Source organism: Panthera pardus, unplaced genomic scaffold, assembly GCF_024362965.1.
Source record: "Panthera pardus isolate Hobbes unplaced genomic scaffold, ASM2436296v1 HiC_scaffold_2, whole genome shotgun sequence".
In the NCBI taxonomy this organism is placed as follows: domain Eukaryota; kingdom Metazoa; phylum Chordata; class Mammalia; order Carnivora; family Felidae; genus Panthera; species Panthera pardus.
The window spans coordinates 31,303,663-31,331,024 of NW_026526765.1; the positions used below are offsets into that span (position 1 = coordinate 31,303,663).

Consider the following 27,362-nt stretch of genomic DNA (forward strand, 5'->3'; position numbering starts at 1 on the left):
TTTCCGTTCTAAATGCTTTTCACTTCACATTAAGCAAGGCACCATTGGCTAATATTTTCTAATATTTTTAAACTCCAGGTTTGGTTCAAGTAAAGAAAAACAAGAAAAGGGCAAATTTATTCTTTTGAACACAATTAAAACAAAAACATTTAAGTGGAGAAGGAAGAACCACCAAAGAATTTTTTTCCTCCAATTTCAATTTGTTTTAGCTGTTTAATATAAATTCTTTTTTTTTTTTTTTTTTTTTTTAACGTTTATTTATTTTTGAGACAGAGAGAGACAGAGCATGAACGGGGGAGGGGCAGAGAGAGAGGGAGACACAGAATCGGAAGCAGGCTCCAGGCTCTGAGCCATCAGCCCAGAGCCCGACGCGGGGCTCGAACTCACGGACTGTGAGATCGTGACCTGAGCGAAGTCGGACGCTTAACCGACTGAGCCACCCAGGCGCCCCTGTTTAATATAAATTCTTATGCATTAATAATTTAGGAATATATCTAATAAATAAGCATATAAATATTAAACTAATTTTAATCAAAACCACCACTCATACATATTATAAAAACATAAGTTAGAAGGCATAAGATACATAAATACTGTATTTAGTTTTTACTAAATATATTTCTGTACTGCTTGAACCTTTTATGAGAATGCCCTTCCATATTGTTTGCATTTTTTAATGAATAAAGTACAATTGATTTCATATTTTAATCCAGTTTTTAATACAGCCACAGTTCCTAACAACATCAGTATTTCAAATTTTTCACATTATCCTTAGGGTTCAACTAAGCAGTATACATTTATTCATGTATTTGTTTAAAAAAATTTTTTTAATGTTTATTCATTTTTGGAGAGAGAGACAGAGCATTAACAGGGGAGGGGCAGAGACACAGAGGGAGACATAGAATCTGAAGCAGACTCCAGGCTCCGAGCTGTCAGCACAAAGCCCAACACGGGTTAGAACTCAAGAACCATGAGATCATGACCTGAGCTGAAGTTGGACGTTTAACTGAGCCACCCAGGGACCCCTATTCATGTGTTTTTTTAAATGATCTATGATATAGAATAAGGAAAAGGCAACACCTGAAATAGCTTTTCTTTTTTTTTTTTTTTTGAACAAATAATCTCCTCTGTTAAAAGTCTAGGAATGAAACAATTACAGTAACTTTTACCTACCCTTATTTCCATATTTGGTATACAAAGTACTCCAATTAGAGACTGGATCCCAGAGTTTCCAGGTTTGCATAAATTAATAATACCTACAAAGGATAAAAAGGGAAATTACTGATCTGAATTTCAAAAAAAAAATCTATAGTATTCATAATATAAAATCTACAGTATCTTTCCAAATAATTTCCAAAACTGTGCAATTATTTGGTTATCAGAAGTAACATTTCCCTGTTGACTACAGATTATTAGTAACTTTATCATTTAAATTCCTTCTTCTATTTGTTTCATACCCCAAAATGTTCATGAATCTGTCTACTACTCCTGTTTACTGATGACTGGTTTTCAGAAAGTAATACCAGAGAGAGTAAGACAATGTTCTGTCTTTCTTATATAATACCTTCTTAACCTAAAGTGGAGTGAAAAACTTGCTTGGCTTTTGTCTTTTAAAAGTTTAATTCTAAAATTTATTGAATGCACAAAAGGCTGTACCTGACAGACTTCAATTAATCTTTATAGATCAAAATTTTAAGTGAAATAACTGAATCAAACAATTTTAAGCACATTATTATGTCACAAAGGAAGTTATGTGAAGAGCCAATAAACACGGACAAAATATTCAATATTCAGTCATTGGGGAAATCCAAATAACATTCCCAATGAGATACCACTATACACCCATCAGAACGGCTAAAATTAAAGACAACACGAAATGCTGGCAAGGATGCAGAGCAACTGGAACTCTCATACACTGACGATGGGGGTACAAAATGGTGCAAGTATGCTGAGAAAAAGTCTGTCAGTTTCTTACAAAAAAAACTAAACATGCATCCACATTGTGACCCAGCAATTCTGTTTGGGTATTTACCCAGAACAAATGAAAGCTCATGTCCACAGAAAGACTTTTTAATTGCTCTGGTAATCATTAGCACACTGACTTACAAATAGACCATTTTAATAATTTTGTACAAATCCCTCTGACTCTAATAATAATGTATAAAGTTAAGACTGGGATAACATCTAAATCAGATGATGCAATAGTAATTTAACATATGAAAAAATAATCACGTTTTTCTTACTGGATGTTAAAGCAGCAGAGTAACTTACCTGCCCATGACCGGAATGTTGCTATGATTCCCATTTTACTGGCTAGAAACCTCGCTTCTCTGTCTTCTCTGTTTGAAAGTGGAGCAGAGACCCAAGAAATTAAATGTTAAAATAAAAAAGTGTGATTCTTTTCTACTGTATCAGAAAAAAACCTATCATTAACACTTAAATGTTCACACAGGAAATAACACATTAAAAAAAAAAAAAGATCTACCTCAAAGAAAATTACCCAATTATATACTGACTCCCGCCCCAATTTAAAATTCCCAACATATTGGTTTAAAATAAGTTATAAATTCCACTTTTTAATTTAGTTCGACTTTTTCTACTCTTTCTGAAAACTATTCTTAGATACCTCATTAACACCTTTAATTGAGCACTAGAGGGGTGCCTGGGTGGCTCAGTCGGTTAAGCGTCCGACTTTGGCTCAGGTCATGATCTTGTGGTTCGTGAGTTCAAGCCCACGTCGGGCTCTGTGCTGACAGGTCAGAGCCTGGAGCCTGTTTCAGATTCTGTGTCTTCCTCTCCCTCTGCCCCTCCCCTGCTCACACTCTGTCTCTGTCTCTCAATAATAAACGTTAAAAAAAAAAAAATTTGAGCACTAAAAGCAGCAACACCCTATTTAATAAGCATCTCTGTCACAAGGCTTAGCAAAGAAAATTACCTTTTACTTTTGCCACATGTAATCCTTTAAGTATTTATTTATTTAACCTCTACTCCTAACGTGGGGCTTGAACTCAAGACCCCAAGATTAAGAATCACATGATCTTCCGATGGAGCCAGCCAGGTGCCCCAACGTGTATTCTCTTTACTTGAAACTTCTTGCCCAAATTTATTTGAACATTTCTAACAAGCAAGCCCAACAACCCATATATGCACTGATATTATTAAAAAACTAGATATTAATATCAACAGCTGCTTTCTTCTCTTACAATTGTGTATCCAAACTGTCTCACTTGTTCTTTCCCATACAATAGTTCATGACCACTAATTAGGCAATATAACTATTTACATTCATTATATATTTTCCATGTATGGCTTATGGCCAGTTTCAATACTTAATAGCAATCCTACACTATTTATGCCACCTCAACCCCACCTCTATTCTGTGTCTGTTTTTTTCTGTGCTATCTTTTTTCTTTCCTAATAAAATCCTTAAACAGGTCTGAGAATACAGAAATTGAGAACTTAGAAAGCAAAAACAGAGGGGATTAAAAAAAAGACAGAAAATCAAGTTAAAAGAATGGTGAGTAATCAGAGTCTACAAAAGAGGAATGAAACACTTAACAATAAACACAAACAAGCCACCCTAAGCTTGGCAGCATCAAATAAATGAGAATGCAACAGAAACTGAAATGAGGAGATGAGGTGGTAAAAGAAATGAGAACTGGACAACTATGGGATAAAGCTTCTGGTGCTCCTTCTCTTAAAAATGTTAGTGACAAGGGAGCCTGGATGGCTTTGTTGGTTAAGTGTCTGACTCTTGGTTTCAGCTTAGGTCATGATCTCAGGGTTCCTGAGTTTGAGCTCAGTGTCAGGCTTAGCTAACAGTGCAGACCCTGCTTGGGATCCTCTGTCTCTCTAGGGGATCTGTCTTGGGATCTCTGTCTCTCGAGAGGAAGAGAGAGAGAGAGGGAGAGCAAGAGGGAGAGCGAGCGAGAGAGGGGCCCTGCTCATGCATTCTCTCTCAACAAACAAACAAACAAACATTTAAAAAAATGTGAATGACATACCTATAGTGACTGCCTGGTAATCCATTCTCTAACATATTCAATGTTTGTAGTATTTTTTTTAAAAATCACTCATTTCCTTGTTTCCTGGCCATAATGTACCTATACTCTAGGAAATACCCATACTCTAGGAACTTAATGAATATGTAGAACCAAACAGGTAAGGAAGGATTTTGGTGGAATGTACTTTTCCCTCTCCAACTCTAAAAAATACCCAGGCTCATCTCTCATTCATCCTGGTAGACAGAACTCTAAAAACGTCCTCCAACCCCTGAAGATTCTATGCCTTAATCCCTCGACACTGTGAATATGGTATCACTGCCACGTTGTGACTAATTTATGTTATACAGCCTGGCAGATCATCTGGTAGGCTTGATCTAATTGGAGAGCTTTCACCAGCTGCTGGTAGAAGAGAAAGTCAGAGAGATTCAAAGTAAAGGGTTCCAGGAATTTTTTTCTGTTTGAAGACAGAGGGAGCCATGTGCCAAAGAAAGAGAGTGGCTTCCAGAAGCTGAGAGTAGGCCCAGCTGACAGCAAGGAAACCGAGAACTCAGTTTTACAATAGCAAGGAAGTAAATTCTGCCAACAACCTGAATGAGCTTGGAAATGGATTTTTCATCAGAATCCCCAGATAAAAGTTGTGCAGACTTATGACCTACTGAGCTATGAGTTAATAAACTGATGTTATTTTAAGCTGTTACATTCATAGTAATTTGTCATGTAGCAATAGAAAGTGTATTTCTCCCATCAAGAAGGACAATGCTAAGTATCATAAGGAAAAGCCAAGAAAGGGGCTAAAAGAATCCCAATCCATAAGGAATAAGGTTTGAGAAGTCTTAGAGAACATCTTTTTTGATTTCTTAGCGCAGGTCATGAAATGTTAGGGTGTGATGAGTCCACAGGGATAGAAGTGATTAAAGATCTAAAGCCACTATTTCATAAAAATGAAAAAAAAAAATCTCCGTTTTGTAATATTCTAAAACTTAAGAATTTTAAGTTGTACACTATCAAATAAGTGCTTATTTATGTCTGCAATCCAACAATTCTACTAGAAAAACACTTCATAATATATTTACTGTAATTATGCCATCTGCAAAATCTTCACAGATAATACATTAATACATTGATAATACACTGATTCCCTGAATCAATTTACAGTTATCTCAGAATACCTAGTGAACATGTGCTTTTCTCTCCAAAAAAAACTCTGAAAATTACCCTATTTCTAGAAAACAACCTTTTCTCTCTCTCCTTTTATTTCCTTACTAACTTTACTTTCAAAATTCTACAGAGTATATCTTTCTGCTTACTCAGTTTGTTAGGGTAGCTCTTCATTCTATTCCCTTTCGTTTTTCATTCTTTTAGTCTCTCAATGCAATTATGCTAAAAATATATACAAGAGAAAAACAAAGATCTAGGTTTCTACCACAGCCCATCTTATATTTTTTTCATTAAGAGCTTAATTCCAAGTCTTTAAACTTCTCATAGCTTATTTTTAATTTTTTAAACCACAGTTAATTATATTATGAGAACTATAACATAACTCCATGAAACAGGAAATTTATTTAAATTTACATGTTCTGGCTCTACAAACAATCAGGCAACTCTAAAAGCTTTAACAGCAACACACTTCCTTGTAAGTTATTAGGAACCAGTGGTACTTACTTGAGTTGTCCTTCAGCTGTATCTGGACTATGTCTGTAGTGAAAATCGGTATAGGGTGCTAAAATTCGCTAATAAAAATAAAGGAGAAAAAGAAGAAGAAAAATGGTCCTTATTATAAAATGCATTCTTCCTGTAATAAGTTAAAGTTAATTTCACTTATCTATATCTTTGACTGGGTATACTAGTTGAGAGACTTACTTCTCCAAATTCATCATCAAGGAATATACTTGATTTTTTTCATGTACCAATCGAATTTTTTTAACTTTTAAATTGAGGTGTAACATATATATAAAACAGTGCATGAACCATAAATGTAAGGTTTGGGGTATTTTCTCAAACTAAGCACATTCCTATAACTGGCACCAGAGGAAGAAAACATTAGCATCCTTAAAGTCTCCTTATTCCTTCTTTCTACTCAGTCACTACCTACTCCCAGATTATTATCCTGACTTTTAAAACTATGACTTAGTTTTGCTTCTTTTTGAACATTATTAAGTGGTTTTATTTTATAAATTCATTCTTCTTTTCACGCTAGTATAAAAAAATCCCAGTTATTTTGGTATATTGCTCTTGTATTCAGCAATCTTGCTAAACTCACTCATTTTAAACTTTTAACCACTGTATCAGGTTTACCATCCCTCCCATTGTGCCTCCTGCATTACTGTGGTCTAGTTTTTAGTATTAAACAGAATTTAAAATACATAAGACATTATTAAAATGACTTTTTCCAATCGGTATTCTTTTATATTTAGTCACCTGTGCCTTTTCTATCATGCATCATTCCTTCCTACATTTCCTTATTTGTCTTAGATCATTTTCCTTCTGAGGACTCCCCTTACTCTTTCATTCTTTGTGTGTCTCATTTTTTAAACAATAAATATTTATGATCTCATATGGTTTCTGTGAGTCAGGAATCTACTAGAGGCTTAGGTATGCAGTTATGGTTTAGGGTCCCTCACAAGACTGCAGTCAAAATACTGTCAAAACTAGAGTCACCTGAAGACTGTTTCAAGATGGTTCATTCACAATGTGCTAGTTAGTTGGCAACAGAGCTCAGCTCCTCCCACATGTACCTCTCCCCTTGGGCTGTTATAGTGTCTTCCAGACATAAGGGCAAATAATCCAAGAAAGTGTACTGTTTCTTTACATTCTCTTTGGTCTTTTCCTCATTTTTCTTAGCCTCAAACATCTGTATTTTCCCTTTGTTTTTGAAAGACATTTTCTTTGGGTTAGGCTGGCGTTTCTTTCTTTGGGTATTCTAAAGATACCATTTTACCATCTCCTAGTTTCCATGATTTCTGTTGGGAATCAGCTATCAGCTATTACGTTCCTTTGAAAGTGATGTCTTTTTGTTTTTTCTTTTCCCCCTGGAGCTGCTTTCAAGATTTTTATTTATCTTGGTTTTCAACAATCTTACCATGATGTGCATACATGTTGTTTTCTTCGTATTTCCTTATTTGGAGTTTTCTAAGCTTTGTGAACATGAAGCTTTATCACTTTTAGAAACAAAAGTTCTGGCCATTGTCTCTTTAGATATTTGCTTCTGCTCATTTTCTCTTTCTTCTCTAAAGACAAAGTTCTGTTTTATCACTTTTGTTGTGTTCTGTTCATTTCCTTCTTGTCCCCGCTCTGTGCTTTACCCTGGATATTTTTATTGACTTTTCCTCCAATTTACTAATAATATCTTCTTGTCCAAAATGAATTTTTCATTGAGTTCAGAATTTCAGGTATTCTATTTTTCAGTACGAGAACTTCCATTGAATTCATTTGTATATTCCAATTATCTGGTGAAATTACCCATTATTTCATCTATTTTCTTCCTTCATTTTCCTGAACAAATTACTCATGGTTGTTTTAAAATCTTTTCCCTCTACCTGCACTATCTGGATCACCTGTGGGCATGTTTCTCTTTTGGGTTTTTAGTCATATGGTTGTATCTTTTTGCATGACACTCAAATTAATAAGTAAATGTCAGGCATTGTGAATATTATAAAAGGTCTAAGTGATGTTATCTCAACCAGAGGTGGTTTATCCTTTCCTCTGTTAGGTAGATTAATGGGGGCTGGTGGTGATCATCTTATCACCAACCGAGTTAAATTGAGACTACCTTGTAATTCTAAGACTAAGTATACCTTTGGTTTTCCTATGTTCCTGAAGTATGATCTTCCGGGGCTTTCAACAGAGCTTAGCCACTATTTCTCTCCTCAGCAATAAGAGACTAGGGATTTTTCCTACATATTTCCTAAGTTTTGAACTTAGATCTTTAGCTATCCACCCAGAATGGCTTCAGAATATGGGAAGTGTCAAGAACAGGAAATCAGCTATGAAAGATCCAATTCTGTCACCTTAGTACCACACAAATGCCAAAAGCTCTTTTGGTTTTCTGATCCCAGCAAAGGCCTACCTGGATTTTCAGGTTCTAATTATATATTAATCAATAAGTGGCCCCAAGAAAAAAAGTAGTTGCGTATAACCAGTGTAAATTCACAACTTTTAGGCCTTCCAACTTTTGCCCACGGCCCCTCCTACAGGCCATCTGCAATTGCATGCACTGGGGGCTGCAGCATATTCCACCATGCTTTCCTCAGGACTGGACATCACAGCCTTTGCCCTGCACAGTCTCGTTTCAGCAAATGTCTAAAGGGGTAAATCAGACGTGGTCTGAGGAATTTTCCTGTTTCTAGGCTTGTCACTCCATACCTGCATGACTGCCAAGTAAGTCTGGTCTTCTACCAGGCCCACGTCATGTTCTTAGCCGTTAGCCTAGGCCCCAAACCTGCAAATGCCCCAAAGGCACCTCTAGGTGCTCAGGGCAACTCTCAAAGAATCTTCCTTGTCTAGAATTTTACTGCTTACACAGCTCTATACTGCTTTAAATATATGACTTTCCTAATTATTCAGCTTTTCTAGTTTCCATAACAGATGCTATGAGCTATCCCATTCTACTCTGAAGTAGGAGTTTAAAAAATACATTTTTTAAAATTTACTATAAAAAAATTACAATTAATTTACCACCCTGATAGACTGTCTATTCTGATAACACTATTATATTAAATCCATACATTTTTCTGTCTGAGGCTAAAACGTATCCCAGATAGTAGAAATAAATGCCAGGGTAAATTTAAAAAGGGATTTTTAAGAGGAGGAAGATTTGGGGCTAACAATAGAGACGGTAGCAATGAAAACAGTTCTTCTGTATGCAGTAAATGGAAATCAAAGTATCAAATTAGAATCACATTTTGTAACATATAATTAATAAAAATGAGGACAATATTCTCTTGGCACACTATATAAGGATGATGAATAATATCCAAGGTAACCAATATTCGTTGAATATTTACTATGTGCTAGGTATTAAATAAAACATTTTATGTACATTAGAATCAACATACATAAAGTACCCAGAAATACTGTGTAACTCATTATAAGCATTACATGAGTGTCGGCTGGTGTTATTACCACTACTATTATTATTATAGTATTTACTGTTCACAATAAATCTTTTGAGTTGAAAACCATGACCTTCATTTTACCTAAGCAAAAATGGGCCCAAGAAAGGCTTATAACTTAGCCAAAGTCATAAATCTAATAGGTCACTGAGCAAAAAAATCAAAACCAGATCTGTGTAGTACAAAGTCTATGCTCCAAATTACTATGCTATTCTGGGGAAATCTTGTTAAAGGAAAAAAGAACTAACATTTGTGGTTTTAAATAAGTATATACAAGCAAAGACACTAGTGTACTTAAATGTCTGCCATATTCTTTTGAGGGTTTTTTTTTTTTCACTTAAGTCTTTGCTAATCTGCTTTACAATTACATAGGAATAATAAACAGGCCTATTATATTACCTTCCTTTACTATAATTGTCTCACCAATGCTAAAATTATAGTTTTTCTACTTGATTAAAAAAAAAACAGGCTAAACATATCAAAAGTGCTAGTTTATTCCCATTGGACTCCCATTAATAATGAACATATTTGAAATCACTTAACTAAGGAGAATATTGTACTTAAATATGTTAGTTAATTATAAAGGCTGTCACTTTCATAATCTCAAATATTTCTACTAGCCCTAATAAAACCAGACTATAAGATTTAAGACAACTTTCATAAAATAATTTAGACAGATACATCACAGAACAATACATCTTTTATACCTTGCATAATTTCATACCCAAATATTAAATTGTAAAGTATTTTAAAAACAAAGATTCGTACTCTATTTCTTTGAGTTGCTAACAAGTACTTCCAAGTTCAGAGAATTTTAGCATGGGTTAATAAATAAGTAGTATATAATTAGCAGGAGCTATTCACACAACGTACTAAAGTTCTTAAAAAGAAATGGTTCTCTTAAACAAATGTGTATGTAAACTGACTTTTGCTCTAATTTGATTAATAAAGTTTTCACAGATTATAAAAAAAAAAACAACTTCACTTTACATGTTGATGAAATATTCTTGAGAAGACTATTTTCAATTCAGTCCAAACTGAATGAGTTATAAAATACTGCTGGGGATAAGCCAGTCTTCATTAATTTAGGTTTGGTTATTAATGCTGTGCTGCATCTGTTAACTTAAAAATTTCAAAGTATGTACTTAAAGTCATATCTTAAAACTAGAAAAGGATATTAAAGTTCCTACCTCTAATTCTACATCAGCTCGCACATATTGTCGGGTCTTTGGATGATTAAGGAGGTGCAAAATTGTAGTAATGAGGGCCTCATTTATTCGACTTAATTGGCAATCGATCACATTTTTCAAGATGGTGTTTAGTCCACCTCGAAGGGCCACCACCTCTGGATTCTGAAGTGCTAAAATAAAAAAGAAAAACTTAATAAATTTACATAGGAGATAAATAATAAAAAGTAATAAATCGGGGATTTTATTTTGAAACTTAATTTCCTTTCTTACTTGAAAAACTTTCTAGTCAAAGACATTTAAAACATGAATAATATATATCTAATAAGAGTCACTGAATATACCTCCCCAAAACCTGAATTTTTTTAACGTCTCTGAATTGCTTTTTTTGTGTCCTTTGTCCATATTTTACTGGAATAGTTCTTCCATATCAATTGCAAGAAATTAGTCAACCAATTTCAAACCTTTTATCTGTTTTGCAATTTAACTTCAGATTTTAAGCTCAGAAACAGCTCCCTTAAAAGATCAGGCATTTTCTGATCATGTGCGTACATATGTGTGTTTTAAATGAGTTCATTGACCACCATTTCAGTTTTCAGTCTGTCAGGAAATTGAGTTTTGCATTGATAGCTCAATTTTTTTCAAATGTTTAATCAATTATCCCAGCATGTTTCCCAACCTGATTTTTATCCTTCTGATATACTAAAATTTTCTATTTACCAGAGTCTGCAACTAAATTCTTTTTCCTTTTTTCTCTCTTAATAATTTAGCTTAATAGCTTTTTAAAAAATAAATTAAAAATAAAAACCTTTCCGTTCTCTTCCATTTATTGTCTCTCAAAAATGTTTACATGGTCGGATCTCTCCGGTTTATTCTAGCTTAATTTTAGAATTAGGTTTCTTCTATTTTTTCTAAATTGAGGCATAATTACATATAGTAAAATCCACAGATCTTAATGCTATAGTTCAACAAATTTTGAATAATTTTTATTCTCATTACCAACATCCAATCAAGATACACAAATTTCATCATCCTAGAAAGTTCCCTAACACCACCCCTTCCACTACACAGACAACCAATGTTCTCATTTCGACCCATATAGGTTAGTTGTATATTATTGAGAATCAACTGGACAAATTCAAAAGTCAAAAGTAACCCCACACACACACAAGTCTTACATATTTCTTACTAAGTTTATTTGTTATAGACAGTTTTCTTTTCTACTTTGGAAACAGTATCTTTTTCTATTATACTTACTGATTATTGCAGAAACACAAAATAAATCTATCAAATCTATACTGTCACATGTCGCCATTGTATTGAATTACTAAAGTTCTGTTTTTCAACTGATTGAGTTTTCCAGATATATCATCTACAAAGAGTATCTTCTTTCCAACACATAAACTTCATTTATTATTTAAACTTACTAACTTGGCTGAAAGTTCTTAGCAATACAAATTAGGATTTAAAGTTTGTAGTATTTATAGAGATCCACCATTAAAAATAATACAGAATGTTGGGGTGCCTGGGTGGCTCAGTTGGTTAAGCGTCAGACTTCGCTTAGGTCATGATCTCACAGCTTGTGTGTTCAAGCCCTGCATCGGTCTCTGTGCGGACAGCTCAGAGCCTGGATCCTGCTTCAGATTCTGTGTCTCCTCTTTCTACCTTTCCCCCGCTCATGCGTGCCCTTGCTCTCTTACAATAAATAATAAAAAAAATTTTTTTAAAGAATATAGAATGTTGATCTGAGATAAATATTTTAGAATGTAAACAAAGGAGGCTTCTAATTATTTTACTTTATGTATGTGTATAGGTATGTGTGTGTATACGTGTATCTATGTGTATATGTATATAAAATGATAGTTTCATTTAAAAATTGGTAGGTTTCCATATTTTAATACTTTCATTTATATTATACTATGTAAGAACTCTCTCTGTTCCTTGAAACAATTTTTTTTAAGACAAAACTACCTGAATGAGTCTTTTTTGGAGGCAATTATTTCATCAAGTACTTTTATGGTTTTTGATCTACTATTTTCTATTTTTAGTTGATTGAAATCCATTCATTTCAAATATACATAAAAATTATCTCATAATTAAAAAGCTCCTATTTTCTTCTTCATTTGTATATTAATCTTTTGTTTCTATGTTTTTCAAACAATAGTGTGTATATGTTTGTGTACCTGTGTATGTTTCTCTTCCAATTAACAGATTTTGTTAATGTTTATTTACTTTGAGAGAGAGAGAGAGAGAGCGCGAGAGCGAGCAAGAGCACGTGCACGCAAGCAGGGAAGGGGCAGAGATAGAGAATCCCAAGCAGGCTCCGCACTGTCAGTGCAGAGCTGGGGGCAGGGCTCAGATATCACCATCCATGAGATCATGACCTGAGCCAAAATCAAGAGTCCGACACTTAATTGACTGAGCCACTCAGATGCCCCTGACATAGATTGTTTAAATAATTTTTTTCTTTAATTAAGACTCTTCATTGTTGCTTTTCTCCTGCTTACCTTAAAACTGATTTTCTTTCCTTCTTTTTCTATTTCTTGGGCTCACGTACTCATTTTCAATGCTTTTTGCTTAACTATAAAAGCATCTCACAGTAAGTTAACTCTAAGTATAGCTTTCCAAGCATCCCATACACTGACGTGTCCAATTTTTATTATTTTAAAAAATGTCATTAATAAGGGAGTGCCTGGGTGGCTCAGGCAGTTGAGCATCAGACTCTCGATTTCAGCTCAGGTCATGATCTCATGGTTCATGGGATCAATGCTGCACTGAGCTCCGAGCTGGCAGTTGCCTGGGATTCTCTCTCTCTCTCTGCCCCTCCCCCAGTTACACACTCCTCTTAAAATTAAAATAGACCTTTTAAATTTTTTTTTTTTTTTTTAATGTTTATTTATTTTTGAGACAGAGAGAGACAGAGCATGAATGAGGGAGGGGCAGAGAGAGAGGGAGACACAGAATCGGAAGCAGGCTCCAGGCTCTGAGCCATCAGCCCAGAGCCCGATGCGGGGCTCGAACTCACGGACCATGAGATCGTGACCTGAGCCGAAGTTGGACGCCCAACCGACTGAGCCACCCAGGCGCCCCTAAAATAGACCTTTTAAAAAAAGTCCTTAATTTAAAAAAAGTCCTTAATTAAATTTCTGACTGTCTTATTTTTCTTACTTTTATGTTTTTTTGAAAGAGTGTGTGTGCAAGTGGGGAGGCGCAGAGGAAGAAAGAGAATCTTAAGCAGGCTCCATGCCCACTGTTGAGCACCCCCGAGGCTCGGCTCAACCGCACAACCGTGAGATGACCTGAACCGAAATCAAGAGTCCAACACTTAACTGACTGAGCCACCCAGGGGCCCCCTGACTTTGTCTTTAAATTCACAGGTATTGTGAACGTATTTCTAAATCTTCAATAATAGGGTCTGATTCTCTTATTTAGTTTAAATTCTGTCATTAATTTATTACACCAAGAGTGAATGTTAACCTATACCAGCTCTAATTTTGGTGGGGAAAAAAATTATCTTACCATTTAAAACTGTATTTTTTGGTTTGAAGTGAGGCTGAACTTTTTTTTTTTTCAATATATGAAATTTATTGTCAAATTGGTTTCCATACAACACCCAGTGCTCATCCCAAAAGGTGCCCTCCTCAATACCCATCACCCACCCTCCCCTCCCTCCCACCCCCCATCAACCCTCAGTTTGTTCTCAGTTGTTAACAGTCTCTTATGCTTTGGCTCTCTCCCACTCCAACCTCTTTTTTTTTTTTTTTCCCTTCCCCTCCCCCATGGGTTTCTGTTAAGTTTCTCAGGATCCACATAAGAGTGAAACCATATGGTATCTGTCTTTCTCTGCATGGCTTATTTCACTTAGCATCACACTCTCCAGTTCCATCCACGTTGCTACAAAAGGCCATATTTCATTCTTTCTCATTGCCACGTAGTACTCCATTGTGTATATAAACCACAATTTCTTTATCCATTCATCAGTTGATGGACATTTAGGCTCTTTCCATAATTTGGCTATTGTTGAGAGTGCTGCTATAAACATTGGGGTACAAGTGCCCCTATGCATCAGTACTCCTGTATCCCTTGGGTAAATTCCTAGCAGAGGGTGAACTTTTTAAATATGTTGATTAGCCATGTATTTCTTTGAGAATTATTTATTTTTCCTACTGATCTGTATATGAGTAAGTTCTTTGCCAATCATGTCTGTAACATTTCTTTCTTTCTTTGTTCTAGTACTGCATGTTTTCTTGTCTCCTTACAATCAAATCTATAGCTGCTTAAATCTGATTTTTTTTGATAATTCAAGACTCCTCTTCCTTACAATGATCAGATAAAATTCATCCATTTTTTACCCCATTTTTCCCCCATTTAACTCTTTAATGCTTCTGCATTTAGATTCTTCTTCCTTCTTTAATGTATGATGGAGTTTGTTGTTTTAACTCACATCAAGATACAGTGTGGTTAACTAATGTCTGAGACCCAGACTTTAAAGGATTTTATTCTAATTACTGGAATTTGGACAATTCCTAAAATCCGATAAGCTAAATTTTTCATATCTTTGTATCAATAACTAAGATTTCATGTATGAAAGGCATTTGAAGAATATCATATTCTTATATTCTTTTTAAAACACTACATTTGTTGGGGCGCCTGGGTGGCTCAGTCAGTTAAGCGGCCGACTTCGGCTCAGGTCATGATCTCGCGGTCCGTGAGTTTGAGCCCCGCGTCGGGCTCTGTGCTGACAGCTCAGGGCCTGGAGCCTGTTTCGGATTCTGTGTCTCCCTCTCTCTGACCCTCCCCCGTTCATGCTCTGTCTCTCTCTGTCTCAAAAATAAATAAACGTTAAAAAAAATTTTTTTTTTAAATAATAAAACACTACATTTGTATTACTTGAAGAAAATTCTGACCCAGTTCACATTTAAAAATGTTACATTCTTATATATATACTTTCTAAAATGCCTCATTTGTATTACTTGAAGACAATTCTGACCTAGTTCACAGATAATGGCAATGCATGCTCGGACCATTCTGTCTCTTTCTTGAAGTCCGTCATTTCCAACTGCTATTAATGAGTTGGCCACAGAGCTAGGAAACAAGGAAGCATTCACAGTAATCATCTGGAACAGGGAGGAATCAGAAAAAGAAGTTATTTATTTCATAATACATGTTTAAAACCTATTTTGTTCAGATTGAGGTGTTCACAACCATAGAATATTTATAAGATCCAAGCATCAATTTTAATCTTCTTCTTCATGGGTACATTTCAAAGGATTACTAGATCTAATAATTAATGCAACAGATATTAATAATCATTACTATGGAAAAATGTTGGCTTTTTTTCCCTAATAGTTCAGAATATGAATCAGTTAACTGACAGGATGTAATGTTTCTGAGATTCTAAGCTCCTGTGGAGTAGGCACTGTATTTTACACAACATTTCAGAACCCAGACGAAGGAAATCAGTGGTAAACAGTTGTCAACACACTGCTGTACTATAACATTCCTGACTCTTCTCCTCATATAATCACCACCAAGGTATGTTCCACCAATTTACCTCATTATGCATACTCTTTCTCCCACCAAACTCTAATTTGGACCCTCATTCTTTTTCACTTTACTACCAAAGATGCCTAATAATCTCCTCGTCTCTACCCATCACTTGTTGCTACGCAAACGGCAAAGTTAGTAATCCATAATCGATCTTTAATATTTCAAGAATTATGATGCAAAGAGTATGTATCTGGTGACAAAACTTTTTGGATGAATCATACTTTAAATGAAAAGTTTAATTGGAATACTGAAAATAGATTTGGAATCTATTCCAAATTTGGAATACTGAAAATAGATGACATATTTTCAGTTTGGAAATCAGAAAGAAAATAAATTATGTAGTTAATTACTGTTTAATAAATAAAGACTATTTGGTAGATGAACTATTTCAAAATAACAGGTCCCTGGAGTGGGAATAATTAATCTGTACTAGATGTTACTGGATTTATAATCCTGTGTATCAAGGGCCAAGTGATTTGCCTAAATGAATCCCTTTCAATTGTAAAAAATCTGTGATACGTTAATCTCTTATTACATGAATAAAGAAATAATACATGAAAAAAATTGATGGCTTCATTGCGGCTTCAATAAGGCAATGAGTAGAATTTCAATTGGATAAAGAATAGGAACAGCTGAAAAGCAGGAAAATTATATAGAAAATGAGTGAGACAAAAACCAGGAAAGATTTCCTGGATGGGGGGGGGGGGGGGGGGGGGGGCGGGGGGGAATCAAAAGACATTGAAAATGAACCAGCAAACAAAAAAATCTTCCAAATGAATGAGACAGGTGAAAGAGAAGGAAAAATAACATGAATATTCCTTAATTATTCATGGAACAAGGTATCCTAAAACAACAAATGTTTCTTGCTTTTCTTTAAAAATAAAGAAGATTAATACTTATATAGAAAATTTTTAAACTTTTAAAATGCATACCAAAAACGACAGTGACCTAGCCACTGTAATATTAATATTAATTTCTACTAAGTCAGTTGCCAAGATGTTGCTGAAAAAAAAGAAATACGTACTTTGGTTGTTAAAATTACCAAGGAAATTACAGTTCCTCTAACCAATACTGGCCACTATTCACTCAGCAAGTATATTTTCCTTTTAACTCTATCTGATTTTAGCTAAACCAAGAAGGACCCCTGAGCCATCATTCTTCCTCTGAGCCTGTATCCTACCACCAGGTATAAGCAATTTTCCTGCTCTTGGATTCACCAATGATATCTGCCTTAAATAACTCTGTTATTTCAGAACAGAAGAAAATAGTATTTTTCTTATAGCCTTACTAAATTGTAAAGGGTATGTTTACTTTTACTGGGATGTTTTATAAACTAAATTGTAACGTGCCAAAACCTTTTACAAAACTGAAATAAAATATTTACTGAATAATTCAGAGAAGCTGAATTTAACTGTTTGAATCTACCTGGAATTGTCTTTTCTTCTGAATGCAATTTTTAGAGCAGCAATTCCCAAAGAATGGTCCAGAAAACTAGGTCTCTAGGATATTTTCAGAGATTCTGTGAAGTTAAAACTATTTTCATAATAATACAAAGACCTTATTTGTCTTTTTTACTCTCCATCTCTCACAAGTATATACTGAAGCTTCCAGAGGCTCCATAGAATGTGAAATCACAACAGATTGAGTGCAGAGGCAAATATGACAATCTAGCTACTACCTTCTAGCAAGACAAACATTTAAGAGATTTTCAAAGATCTCAAGTAATGCCATTGTGTTCACTAAGTTTCTTTTTGGAAAATATGGCTATTTTTATAAAAATGTTTATATGTGATGGGCTTATTTTTAATATGCTAATATATATTTTAATTGCTCATGCATAATTCCTAGTATGACAAATATGGACATATATCAACTCAAATAACCAAAGTTATTTTTGTTCTTCAGAAACAAATTTGGTTTTCTTGAATTCTCAAAATCATGGCAGAAGGAGAGACTGTATGAGTAAGTAAAAACCATACATCTAATTTTTAAATTTAAATTTGAAGAGTCAAATCACAGTCCCAATGCAATAGTTCACCTGTAACAAAAATATTGTAATCTATCTTCAATATCACTCTTACTAGAATTGTGAATTTTTTTTAAGACACTCATTCATTTACTTCTTCCTTACTATGCTCACCTGTGGGTACCATTACTAACCACAAGCTGGACAATTGGAAGAAAAAGGAGAAAGAGGAGATCTAGTTAATGTGCAAATTCAACATACTACCATCCTGGAGTATGCACTGAATTCAAAGGTGGGTAAAGAGGAGAAGGGTTAAAATTTTTAATGTTTTAAAAATAACTGAAATAATTTTAGATGTTTTTACATTAAAACAACTATATACTGCATGAGTCTCATAAATGTTTAGGATGAAACATAATACCTAGGATGAAACACGAAAAATTCTTACATAAGCTGATTTCTAACCAAGTTAACTCTTAGTTCACGGTGTTCTTCTGCCATTAGGGTATCACATTAAATAACAATAAAAATTCCTTGAAAACCTCTTATTAGAAGTGTTACAGATTATCCTTAACACTATTGCAGAATTTAGATTTTGACCTTTTATCCTGTAACATGGTCTGAACTGCTTATTGTAACTGCCTATGGATTGTATCCAAATTCATCTTCAAAACAACCAGCTTGTAACTAGTTGTGACATGCATTTAAATGGTATTAATTCTAAGCATACAAGTAACAAAAATCAGAGTGGGGAACAAGTAATCCTCTTTCTCCAATAACATATCAAAGCAGTAATTTCATTTACATGTCTATTACAGGAAGAAATACAGTAGTTCCTCCCTACCCCCTTATCCATGGGGGATATGTTCCAAGACCCCCAGGGGATGACTGAAACCACAGATGGTACTGAATTTTATAAGTAAACTATACTAAAAGCCTACTTTTGACTGGAAGTCTTACATAGTCAATCAACACATATTTTGTATGTTACATGTATTATATACTGTGTTCTTACAATAACATAAGCTAGAGCAAAGACACTGTTAAGAAAATCATAAGGAAGAGATAATGCATTTACTGTTCTGTACTGTATTTATCGAAAAAATCCATATGTATACATATATTGTCTGTGTGTGTGTGTGTGTGTGTGTGTGTGTGTGTGTGAACCCACGAAGCTTAAACCCGTGTTGTTCAAGGGTCAAGTATACTGTTTTTTACTGTACCTACATACCTATGATGAAGTTTAAATCATAAATTAGGCACAAGAGATTAGCAACAATAACTAGCAATAAAATAGAACAATTATAACAATATATTGTAATAAAATTTATGACTGTGGTCTCTCTCTCAAAATATCTTATTGGACTGTACTCCCCCTTCTTGTGGTGATGTAAGATGATAAAATGCCTATGTGAGGACGTGTGGGAGGTGATGCTCTAGGTACTGTGACATAACATTAGGCTACCACAGACCTCCTGACCATATGGCAGAAGGCAAACCAAGCTTGACCTTGGGTAATCAAAACTGCAAATAAGGGCGGACTGATGTATTCTTTACAATGAACATTTTATAAAAAAATATTGTGCTAGCTGTACCCGATCACATCACACAGAATATTTATGCTTACCTCTAGGTTTAATAGACCTATTTACCTCATATAATTTTAACCAAGCAAAAATGTTTAATGGGAATTTAGCCTTTTTTCTAGAAAGATTTCATAAAACAGTCTAAATCTAAAAATGTAAAATATTTAGCATGAAAACCAAAACTCTGCCTTTTCTCTCAGACATAGAGCATACCTTTCTGACTAATCGAAGTGCTTGTGTCCTCTCTACCTCGTTGCTCTGCTGTATGTCAATGCACCTAAATAATACACAAAATATTTAATTATTGATAAAAAATCTTAGTAAACAGTTTTTTTGTATAATACCACCAGATCAGACCCATCTTCATAATGTTATATGGTATTTTAAATTTTAACACATGTGATTTTTCAATACCAGCAGATATTTAGTTAACTTACATCTCTCTAGCGATATGTTATAATAGAGCATTTCAAAACTACTTCATTTAAAACTCCAGAAAAGAAGAATATAGTAAATAATTTACAGAATTATGTACATCGATAGAGAAATAATGAACTTATAAAAAAGCTAAGTATCAGAAATCTACTGAAAAGATTATTCATCTATCTTTGATAAAATTCACAATTTTATAAAAACTGTGAAGGAAAAAGTTTTCCAACTTATGTTTTAGTTTAAATGTGATTTTTAACCAGAGCCTACATTTTATATATTATGACTAAGTTAAAAGTCATATACTAGCCACAGGAATTCTATTTTTCCAAATATAATTTAATATCTAAGTGCACTTCAAAACTTAATGCTCAGATATCACTTATCTAACATTTCTCTGTAAAATTTATTAAATTACTCAATTTCTTAAGAGTCATTGGTTTATGTAGCAGAATAACTCATTTTTATTTACGTTTAGGTAGTTCACTATTCTAATCAATACATATAGATAGTTTGCTACTGAAAAAGCATTTCTTCTATCTGAATACAATTAAATCTAAGACAATTTTATTAAAAAGTAAATAAACACAGAATCTCATTTCTGGCCACAACAAAGTAGCTGGATCAGACCAACCCTACAGCCAAAAACAACTATAAAGATTAAGTAAAATACTTCCTTAAAAAAGTATGTTAAAATACTTTTAAACTGTTAAAAGGGCAATGGATGATAATCTCTGAAAAGAGATGGACAAGCTCCACATCCAACCAGGCTTTGTCCCGAGAGGCACGTGTCAATCCCCACTTTTAGGGAAATAGAGTCCTAGCAGAAAACAAAAGTCTTGCAACACTGGAGTGACAGGTTGAACTTTGGTGCAGCCAATGTGGCTGTGACTTAAGGGGAAAAATCCCAGAGGAAAGAAAACATAGGAAAGTGAATGCAAATCTTCATGCAACCTCCTCTCCAAGGCACCTATCAATTCCTATGTTGTGCGGAAGCAGGGTAAAAATCCAAGAAACCAAACAAAAAGCTACTGCTGCAAAGCTAAGGAATTAAGCAGAAATTTCGGCAGGTGTATAACACTCTACAATAGATAGTAGGACTCAAGGCTGGTCAAGGTGAAGAGGTTCTGCTAAACATCTACAACTATTACTTGAGATCCCAAATATAGCCACTCCATAGAGCAAAGGCAAAGCTAAAAGTAAACTTTAACGAAATCAGTGTGATAAGCCAACATTCTAGAATAAAGCTCAAGTGTCTTAAGAGGAAAACAGCATGATCCAATGGCAGATATTCTGAATACATAATTTTTACATTCAATCATATAATAATATGAAGTATGCTTTAAAACAAAACAAAAGGCCAAGTCACCAAAATCCAAGAAAAGAAAATTACAACCAAAATAGAACACTGGTGATTCACATATTGTTGTTGTCATAAGAAGGCTATAGATGCCTATGATAAATACGGTCAAAGTAAATAGAAGGAAACATGGAGAAATAAAGCAGCGACCTAGAATCTTTAAATAAGAGTAAAACAAATCATAGAAATACAGTAACAGAAATTAAAAATTCAAGAGACTGATTTACTAGCAGGACGGAGTTAAAAAACAAACAAACAAAAAACAAACAAACAAAAAAACAAACAAACAAACAAAACAGTAACCACACTAAAGCACAGAGATTTACAACAGAAGTTGAAAATACGTAAGGACATCAGAGACCTGTGGCACAGTGAACAGATCCAACACTTCTCCCAGACATGGGAGAAGAAAAAACAGAAGAGAAAAAAACCTTTTAAATAGCCAGAGAAAAAGATGTATCACTTACAAAATATCAACAAGAGACTACTTACTGTTCAAGTTAAAAAAAAAAATCCAGAAGACAGTAACTTATTTAAAGTATTGAAAAGAGGAACCAGTCACAAAAATAGCCTTCAAATATGAAGGCAAAAAGAGAAACATTTACAGACAAATAAAAGATGAGAGAGAATTCATCTCAAGAAGACCTGCATTACAAGAAACAGTAAAGGAAATTCATCAAACAGAAAGTGATGCAAGATGAATGAAAATGTGCAAATACAAGAAAAAATGACATCAGAATGAGTAAATAATGTAGGTAAATGTCAACAGTTCCAATTTAAAACAGTAGGGTTTTGTAGGGTTACAAATATATGTAGAAATAAAAACTATAACAGTAATACAAAGAGCAGAAGGGAGATGATATAAACCATTAGAGGTTTCCTGCATTGTTCTGGTTGTAATAAAATGCTAAACCTGAATATCAAGGATATGAGTTGTAATCTCTAGGGCAACTGCTAAGCGAAGACTTTATAACCAAGATATTAATAGAAGAGGAAAAGAAATTGTGCACTATTGCAAAAGAAACAAAAAGGAGGAACACAAAAACAAAGAACCAGTGTGACAAACTCAACATAGCAAACAAACTCAAATGTATGAGAAAATTAACACCAAGAAGAACTCATAAATAAATAAATATATATATTTATATAATTACATTGCATAAAGTCCACAGACCATGCATATTAAAATACACTAGACAGTCTAGATGTTCCAATTAGAAGACAAAGATAAGATAATCAAACTAGATTTAAAAACAAACAAAAAACCTATATGGTGTTTACAGGTGAGAAAATTTAAATGTAAAGACAAAAATAACAGAAAGTAAAAGGATGGTAAAGGATATATCTTGCAAACCCTAAATCAAAGTGAGGATAGCCATATTGCTATGAGGTAACATGAACCCTCATAAAAGATGTACTCCTAGGAATAAAGAGGGACATTTCATAACTATAAAAGTATTAGCCCAATGTGAAGGTTTAACAATTCTATATATGAATGGTTCAAAATATATAAATGATTGGCAAAAGGAGGAGAAAATCTGAATAGTACTATAAGTGTTAAAGAAATTGAATCCATAATCTTAAAACTACTTAAAGAAAACCCTCTGCCTAGATTCACTGGTAAATTCTGGGGGGAAAAAACCAACAACAATAATAGTATCCATCTTACATAAAGTCTTCTAGGGAACATAAAAATAGGGCAACACTTCCCTAGTTGTTTTACAAAGCAAAAAACAAAAAACAAAAAACAACTTCTTGGTTCCAAAACTAAACCAGGACATTAGAAGAATGGAAAAATATAAGCCAATACCATTCATGAACTTAGCTACAAAAATCTTCCACAAAATATTATCAAACCAAATTCAGATAATATTTAAAAAGGACAAAACAGGGGCGCCTGGGTGGCTCAGTCGGTTAAGCGTCCGACTTCGGCTCAGGTCACGATCTCGCGGTATGTGGGTTCGAGCCCTGCGTCGGGCTCTGTGCTGACTGCTCAGAGCCTGGAGCCTGTTTCAGATTCTGTGTCTCCCTCTCTCTCTGACCCTCCCCGTTCATGCTCTGTCTCTCTCTGTCTCAAAAATAAATAAATGTTAAAAAAAAAAATTAAAAAAAAAAATAATAAAAAATAAAAAGGACAAAACACACAACGAACACGTGGTGTTTACTTCAGGAATGCAAACAAGAAAGATACTAAACTTAGAAAGGGAGAAATAAAACAGTCACCATTTGCAATTAACGATTACGTACATAGAAACTGTAAGATAATTTTGACAACAATTAGAATTGAAAAATTGAATCTAGCAAGATCACTAAATAAAGTTGACTATCCAAACCAAAACCCAAAAACTCACAATTATTTTTCATATATTAGCAGCAAAAAATATGAGAAAGAAAAAATTTAACTTACATTAACACTATCATTAAAAAGTACCTTAGAATAAACATAACAAATATGTGCAAGACCTCTGCACAGAAAACTACAAAATACTGTTGAGAGACATTACAGTTCCAAGTAAATAAAAGTTTAGAGTATGCAATATTAAGATATCAATTCACCCCAAATTAATCTAAAACTTCAGTGCAATTACCACTAAAATCCTAGAATGTTTTAAGGAAATGGACAAGTTGGTTCTAAAATTTATACGAAAATACAGGACATAAAATAGCCAACACAGTCTTGAAGAAAAGTTGGAGGACTTACACCAACAGATATTAACACATATCAAGCTGCAGTCATTAAAACAGTGAGAAACAGGGGCAAGAACAGACAGACAGACTAACTAAAGAGACTAGGGAATGTAAAAACAGATCCGTAACTATCAGTTATCTGGTTTACAACAGAAGTGTCACTACTCTAGACAAGAGAAGAAAATCTCTTTAATAAATGCTGCTAAAATGTACTGCATATCCATAAAAATGAATCATGACCTGACGCCTAATTAAACATACAAAGGAATAAAACCTTTCGGGGAAAACATAGCATAGTATCTTCTAAGAGTACAGGAACATTAACTATAAAATCAGATTCTATTATTTAGGAAGAGACAAAAGGCAAAACAGACGGACTTGGAGAAGATACTGTCAATACATACTCCTGTTGAAAGGAATCATATCCAGAACATCAAGAACTCCTATATAATGAGACAGACAGACAATTCAATATACAAATGAGCAAAAGACAAGGATGTCCAAATAGCCAACAAACAAATGAAAGGTGCTTAACATCATTCCTCATTAGGGAAATGCCAACTAAAACCACAAGGAAACTCGGGGCGCCTGGGTGGCTCAGTTAGTTAAGCGTCTGACTCTTGATTTCGGCTCAGGTCATGATCTCATGGTTCATGAGTTTGAGCTCTGTATCAGGCTCTGCACTGACAGAGCCTTTCTCTCTAAAAAACTAAATAAACTAAACAAACAAACAAACAAAAAACCCCAAAAAATAAAACCCACAAGGAAACTCAAAATGAACTCTACAGCAGAAAGTCTAGAAGTAAAAACTGAAAGCAAGTGCTGATGAAAATGTTGAGAGACTGGAAGTTTCCAACATCATTGGTAGGAATGTAAATCAGTACAATCACTATGGGAAAATGGCAGTATTTAGGAAAGCTAACGAGACATAAACCTATGATCCAGCAGCTCCTACACATACCTAAGAGAAAGTAGCGCATATGTCCACCTATAAGAATGTTCAGGCGCTCAATAGGTTAAGCGCCCAACTCTTGATTTCACCTCAGGTCCCGATCTCACGGTTCCTGAGATCAAGCCCTGCATGGGGCTCTGGGCTGACAGCATGGAGCCTGCGGAACCTGTTTGGGATTATCTCTCTCCCTCTCTCTGCCTCTCCCCCGTGCAAGCATGTGCTTTCTCTCTCTCTCAAAAACAAAACAAACAAAAAAGAAGAAAAAGAATGTTCAGGGCAGCTTTACCCAAAATAGCCAAATGCTGATAACAACCCAGAAAATCACCAATAGAATGGAAAAAATGAACTACAGTCTATTCATAACATGAAATATTACACAGCCTTTAAAATAAAAACCAACCTGGATAAATCTCACAAGTAACACTAAGGAAAGAAAAGAGTAACTACGTAATTTTCCAATATATGATGCTCAAGAACAGGGAAAACTGGTTTACAATGAGAAAAAGCAGAATAATGTTTAGTATTGGTTGCAGACAAAAGGGAAGTTGACTGGGATGCTGAAAATATTCTCTTATTTAGGATAATGGGGTACTAGTTTGTATATACTTATAAAAATTATCAGGTTTTACACTAAAAATTTGTACACTTCATGATATGCATGTTAAAACTTAATACATAATTAAAAAAAAAAACACAGCTCTCGTAAAATTACCTTGCTATTAAATAGTCCACTTTCAATTTTAGCACCTTCTGCAGAATACTGGAGTCTTGGATGAGATATCGAAGAGCTCGTAGCCCTGCTGCCCGTACTTCTTTTGCTTCATTCAATAAAGCTAACCGCAAACTGCAGGAAAACAAAAAAGTTTTGCTGCATGAGTGTCAAATACACATAAAACTATGGTACCAAATTCTTCCTTAATTTGAAATAAGCAAAACTACTAGTCATTTTACATATATAAAAATCATTCACTGTAATATGGAACTTCAGTAATCTGTGCTGCTTCGTATATTCTTAAAAATCAAGAAAATGTTATTTTGCCCTACTTTCTGTAGTTTTATATAAGCAATGGGAAATTAAATATGCTTTTTTCAAGGTATATCACATACACCTCTACAATCTATTCCTCTCTGCCTACCTGGTTCCACCCCTCTCAAGGAATCATTGGCTTAGGGGTACCTGGGTGGCAGAGTTGGTTACGCATCTGACTCTTGATCTTGGCTCAGGTCACGATCTCACAGTTTGTGAGCTCATGCAGCACACTAGCTCTGTACTCATGGTGCTGAGCCTACCTGGGATTCTGTTTCTCCTCCTCTCTGCCCCTCCCCCGCTCATGCATGTGTGCACTCACTGTCTTTCTCTCTCGAAGTAAATAAATAAACTTAAAAAAAAAAAGAATCACTGGTTTAAACCAATAAATACTTTATGGCAGTAGGCACAGACTATATATATGTTTTAATTCCTAAGCACACCAAAAAGATGGCTCTTGAGATTATAACATTATGCCTCTATCGGTGGGCTTGAGAAAATAAAGTCTACCATCAGCACACTCTATCTTAAGGGAGGTCTAGAGATAACTGTACAGGCTCTTCTTGTTCTTAGGAATAATTAAGAGCTCTTGTTCTATGAATTTCAGATTTAATTTAGGAGCTTAAATAGTAGAAATCCATGTATTTTCCATCATTAGCTTTGATTAATTACTTTTGATAATTAAAAAGTATCAGTAAGAACAACAGGATAACAATTAAAAAGTACTGGAGATCCGGGGCACCTGGGTGGCTCAGTCGGTTGAGCCTCCGACTTCGGCTCAGGTCATGATCTCAGTTTGTGAGTTCGAGCCCCGCACTGGGCTCTGCGCTGACAGCTCAGAGCCTGGAGCCTGTTTCAGATTCTGTGTCTCCCTCTCTGTGCCCCTTTCCCGCTCATGCTCTGTCTCTTTCTGTCCCTCAAAAATGAATAAACGTTAAAAAAAATTATTTTTTAAGTACTGGAGATCATAAATTTTTCTAATATTCAAACAACTGTTTCCACAAAATTAAATATAAGGTGTCACACTATCTTTTTGGTTTAGAATTAGTAAATTTGAAATTACTAAAATCCAGAGAGGTGAAGGAGAGAACTAAACTATACTTACCAAATTATGATATCCTCATAGTTAAAACCCAATTTTTCTTCACTATGGCCAATATCACAAAGAAGCTGTCAGAAAACAAAAGTATGTGAATGTGTTATGTATTTTTGTCTATTTATGTATACATTCCCTTTTAGACTGAAAAATATAGTATTTATCTCCAACAAATATCAGAAAATATATGATTTTATTACTGTTCAAGTATGCATATTTATTTCTACTGCATTACTGTGTTTTTATTTGACCTGCCAGTTTTAGGTTTCTTTAACCCTCCTTTTTGTTTTCATTTGAATCAACCAATTATGCTTTATTATTCTTTATCCCCCCTCAATAAGTTTACAGTTTTAAAACTATCTTTTAATGGTTACCATTGAGATTACAATGTGCACTGTTAACTAGT

General features: G+C 34.4%; 1 protein-coding gene across 8 annotated transcripts in view; it reads right to left on the reverse strand.

Moving 5' to 3' along the window:
* Nucleotides 1-27,362, reverse strand: part of RICTOR (RPTOR independent companion of MTOR complex 2) — a 123,226-nt gene that overhangs the window by 41,690 nt on the left and 54,174 nt on the right. For all 8 annotated transcript variants that reach the window (XM_019464212.2, XM_019464215.2, XM_019464210.2 and 5 more), the window contains 8 exons: nt 26,966-27,030; nt 25,546-25,677; nt 19,618-19,681; nt 15,293-15,419; nt 10,306-10,475; nt 5,667-5,734; nt 2,272-2,339; nt 1,174-1,256 (listed from right to left, as the gene is read on the reverse strand). In XM_019464212.2, the coding sequence (XP_019319757.1) occupies nt 1,174-1,256; nt 2,272-2,339; nt 5,667-5,734; nt 10,306-10,475; nt 15,293-15,419; nt 19,618-19,681; nt 25,546-25,677; nt 26,966-27,030 (777 nt within the window). The remainder of the gene's footprint in view (nt 1-1,173; nt 1,257-2,271; nt 2,340-5,666; nt 5,735-10,305; nt 10,476-15,292; nt 15,420-19,617; nt 19,682-25,545; nt 25,678-26,965; nt 27,031-27,362) is intronic.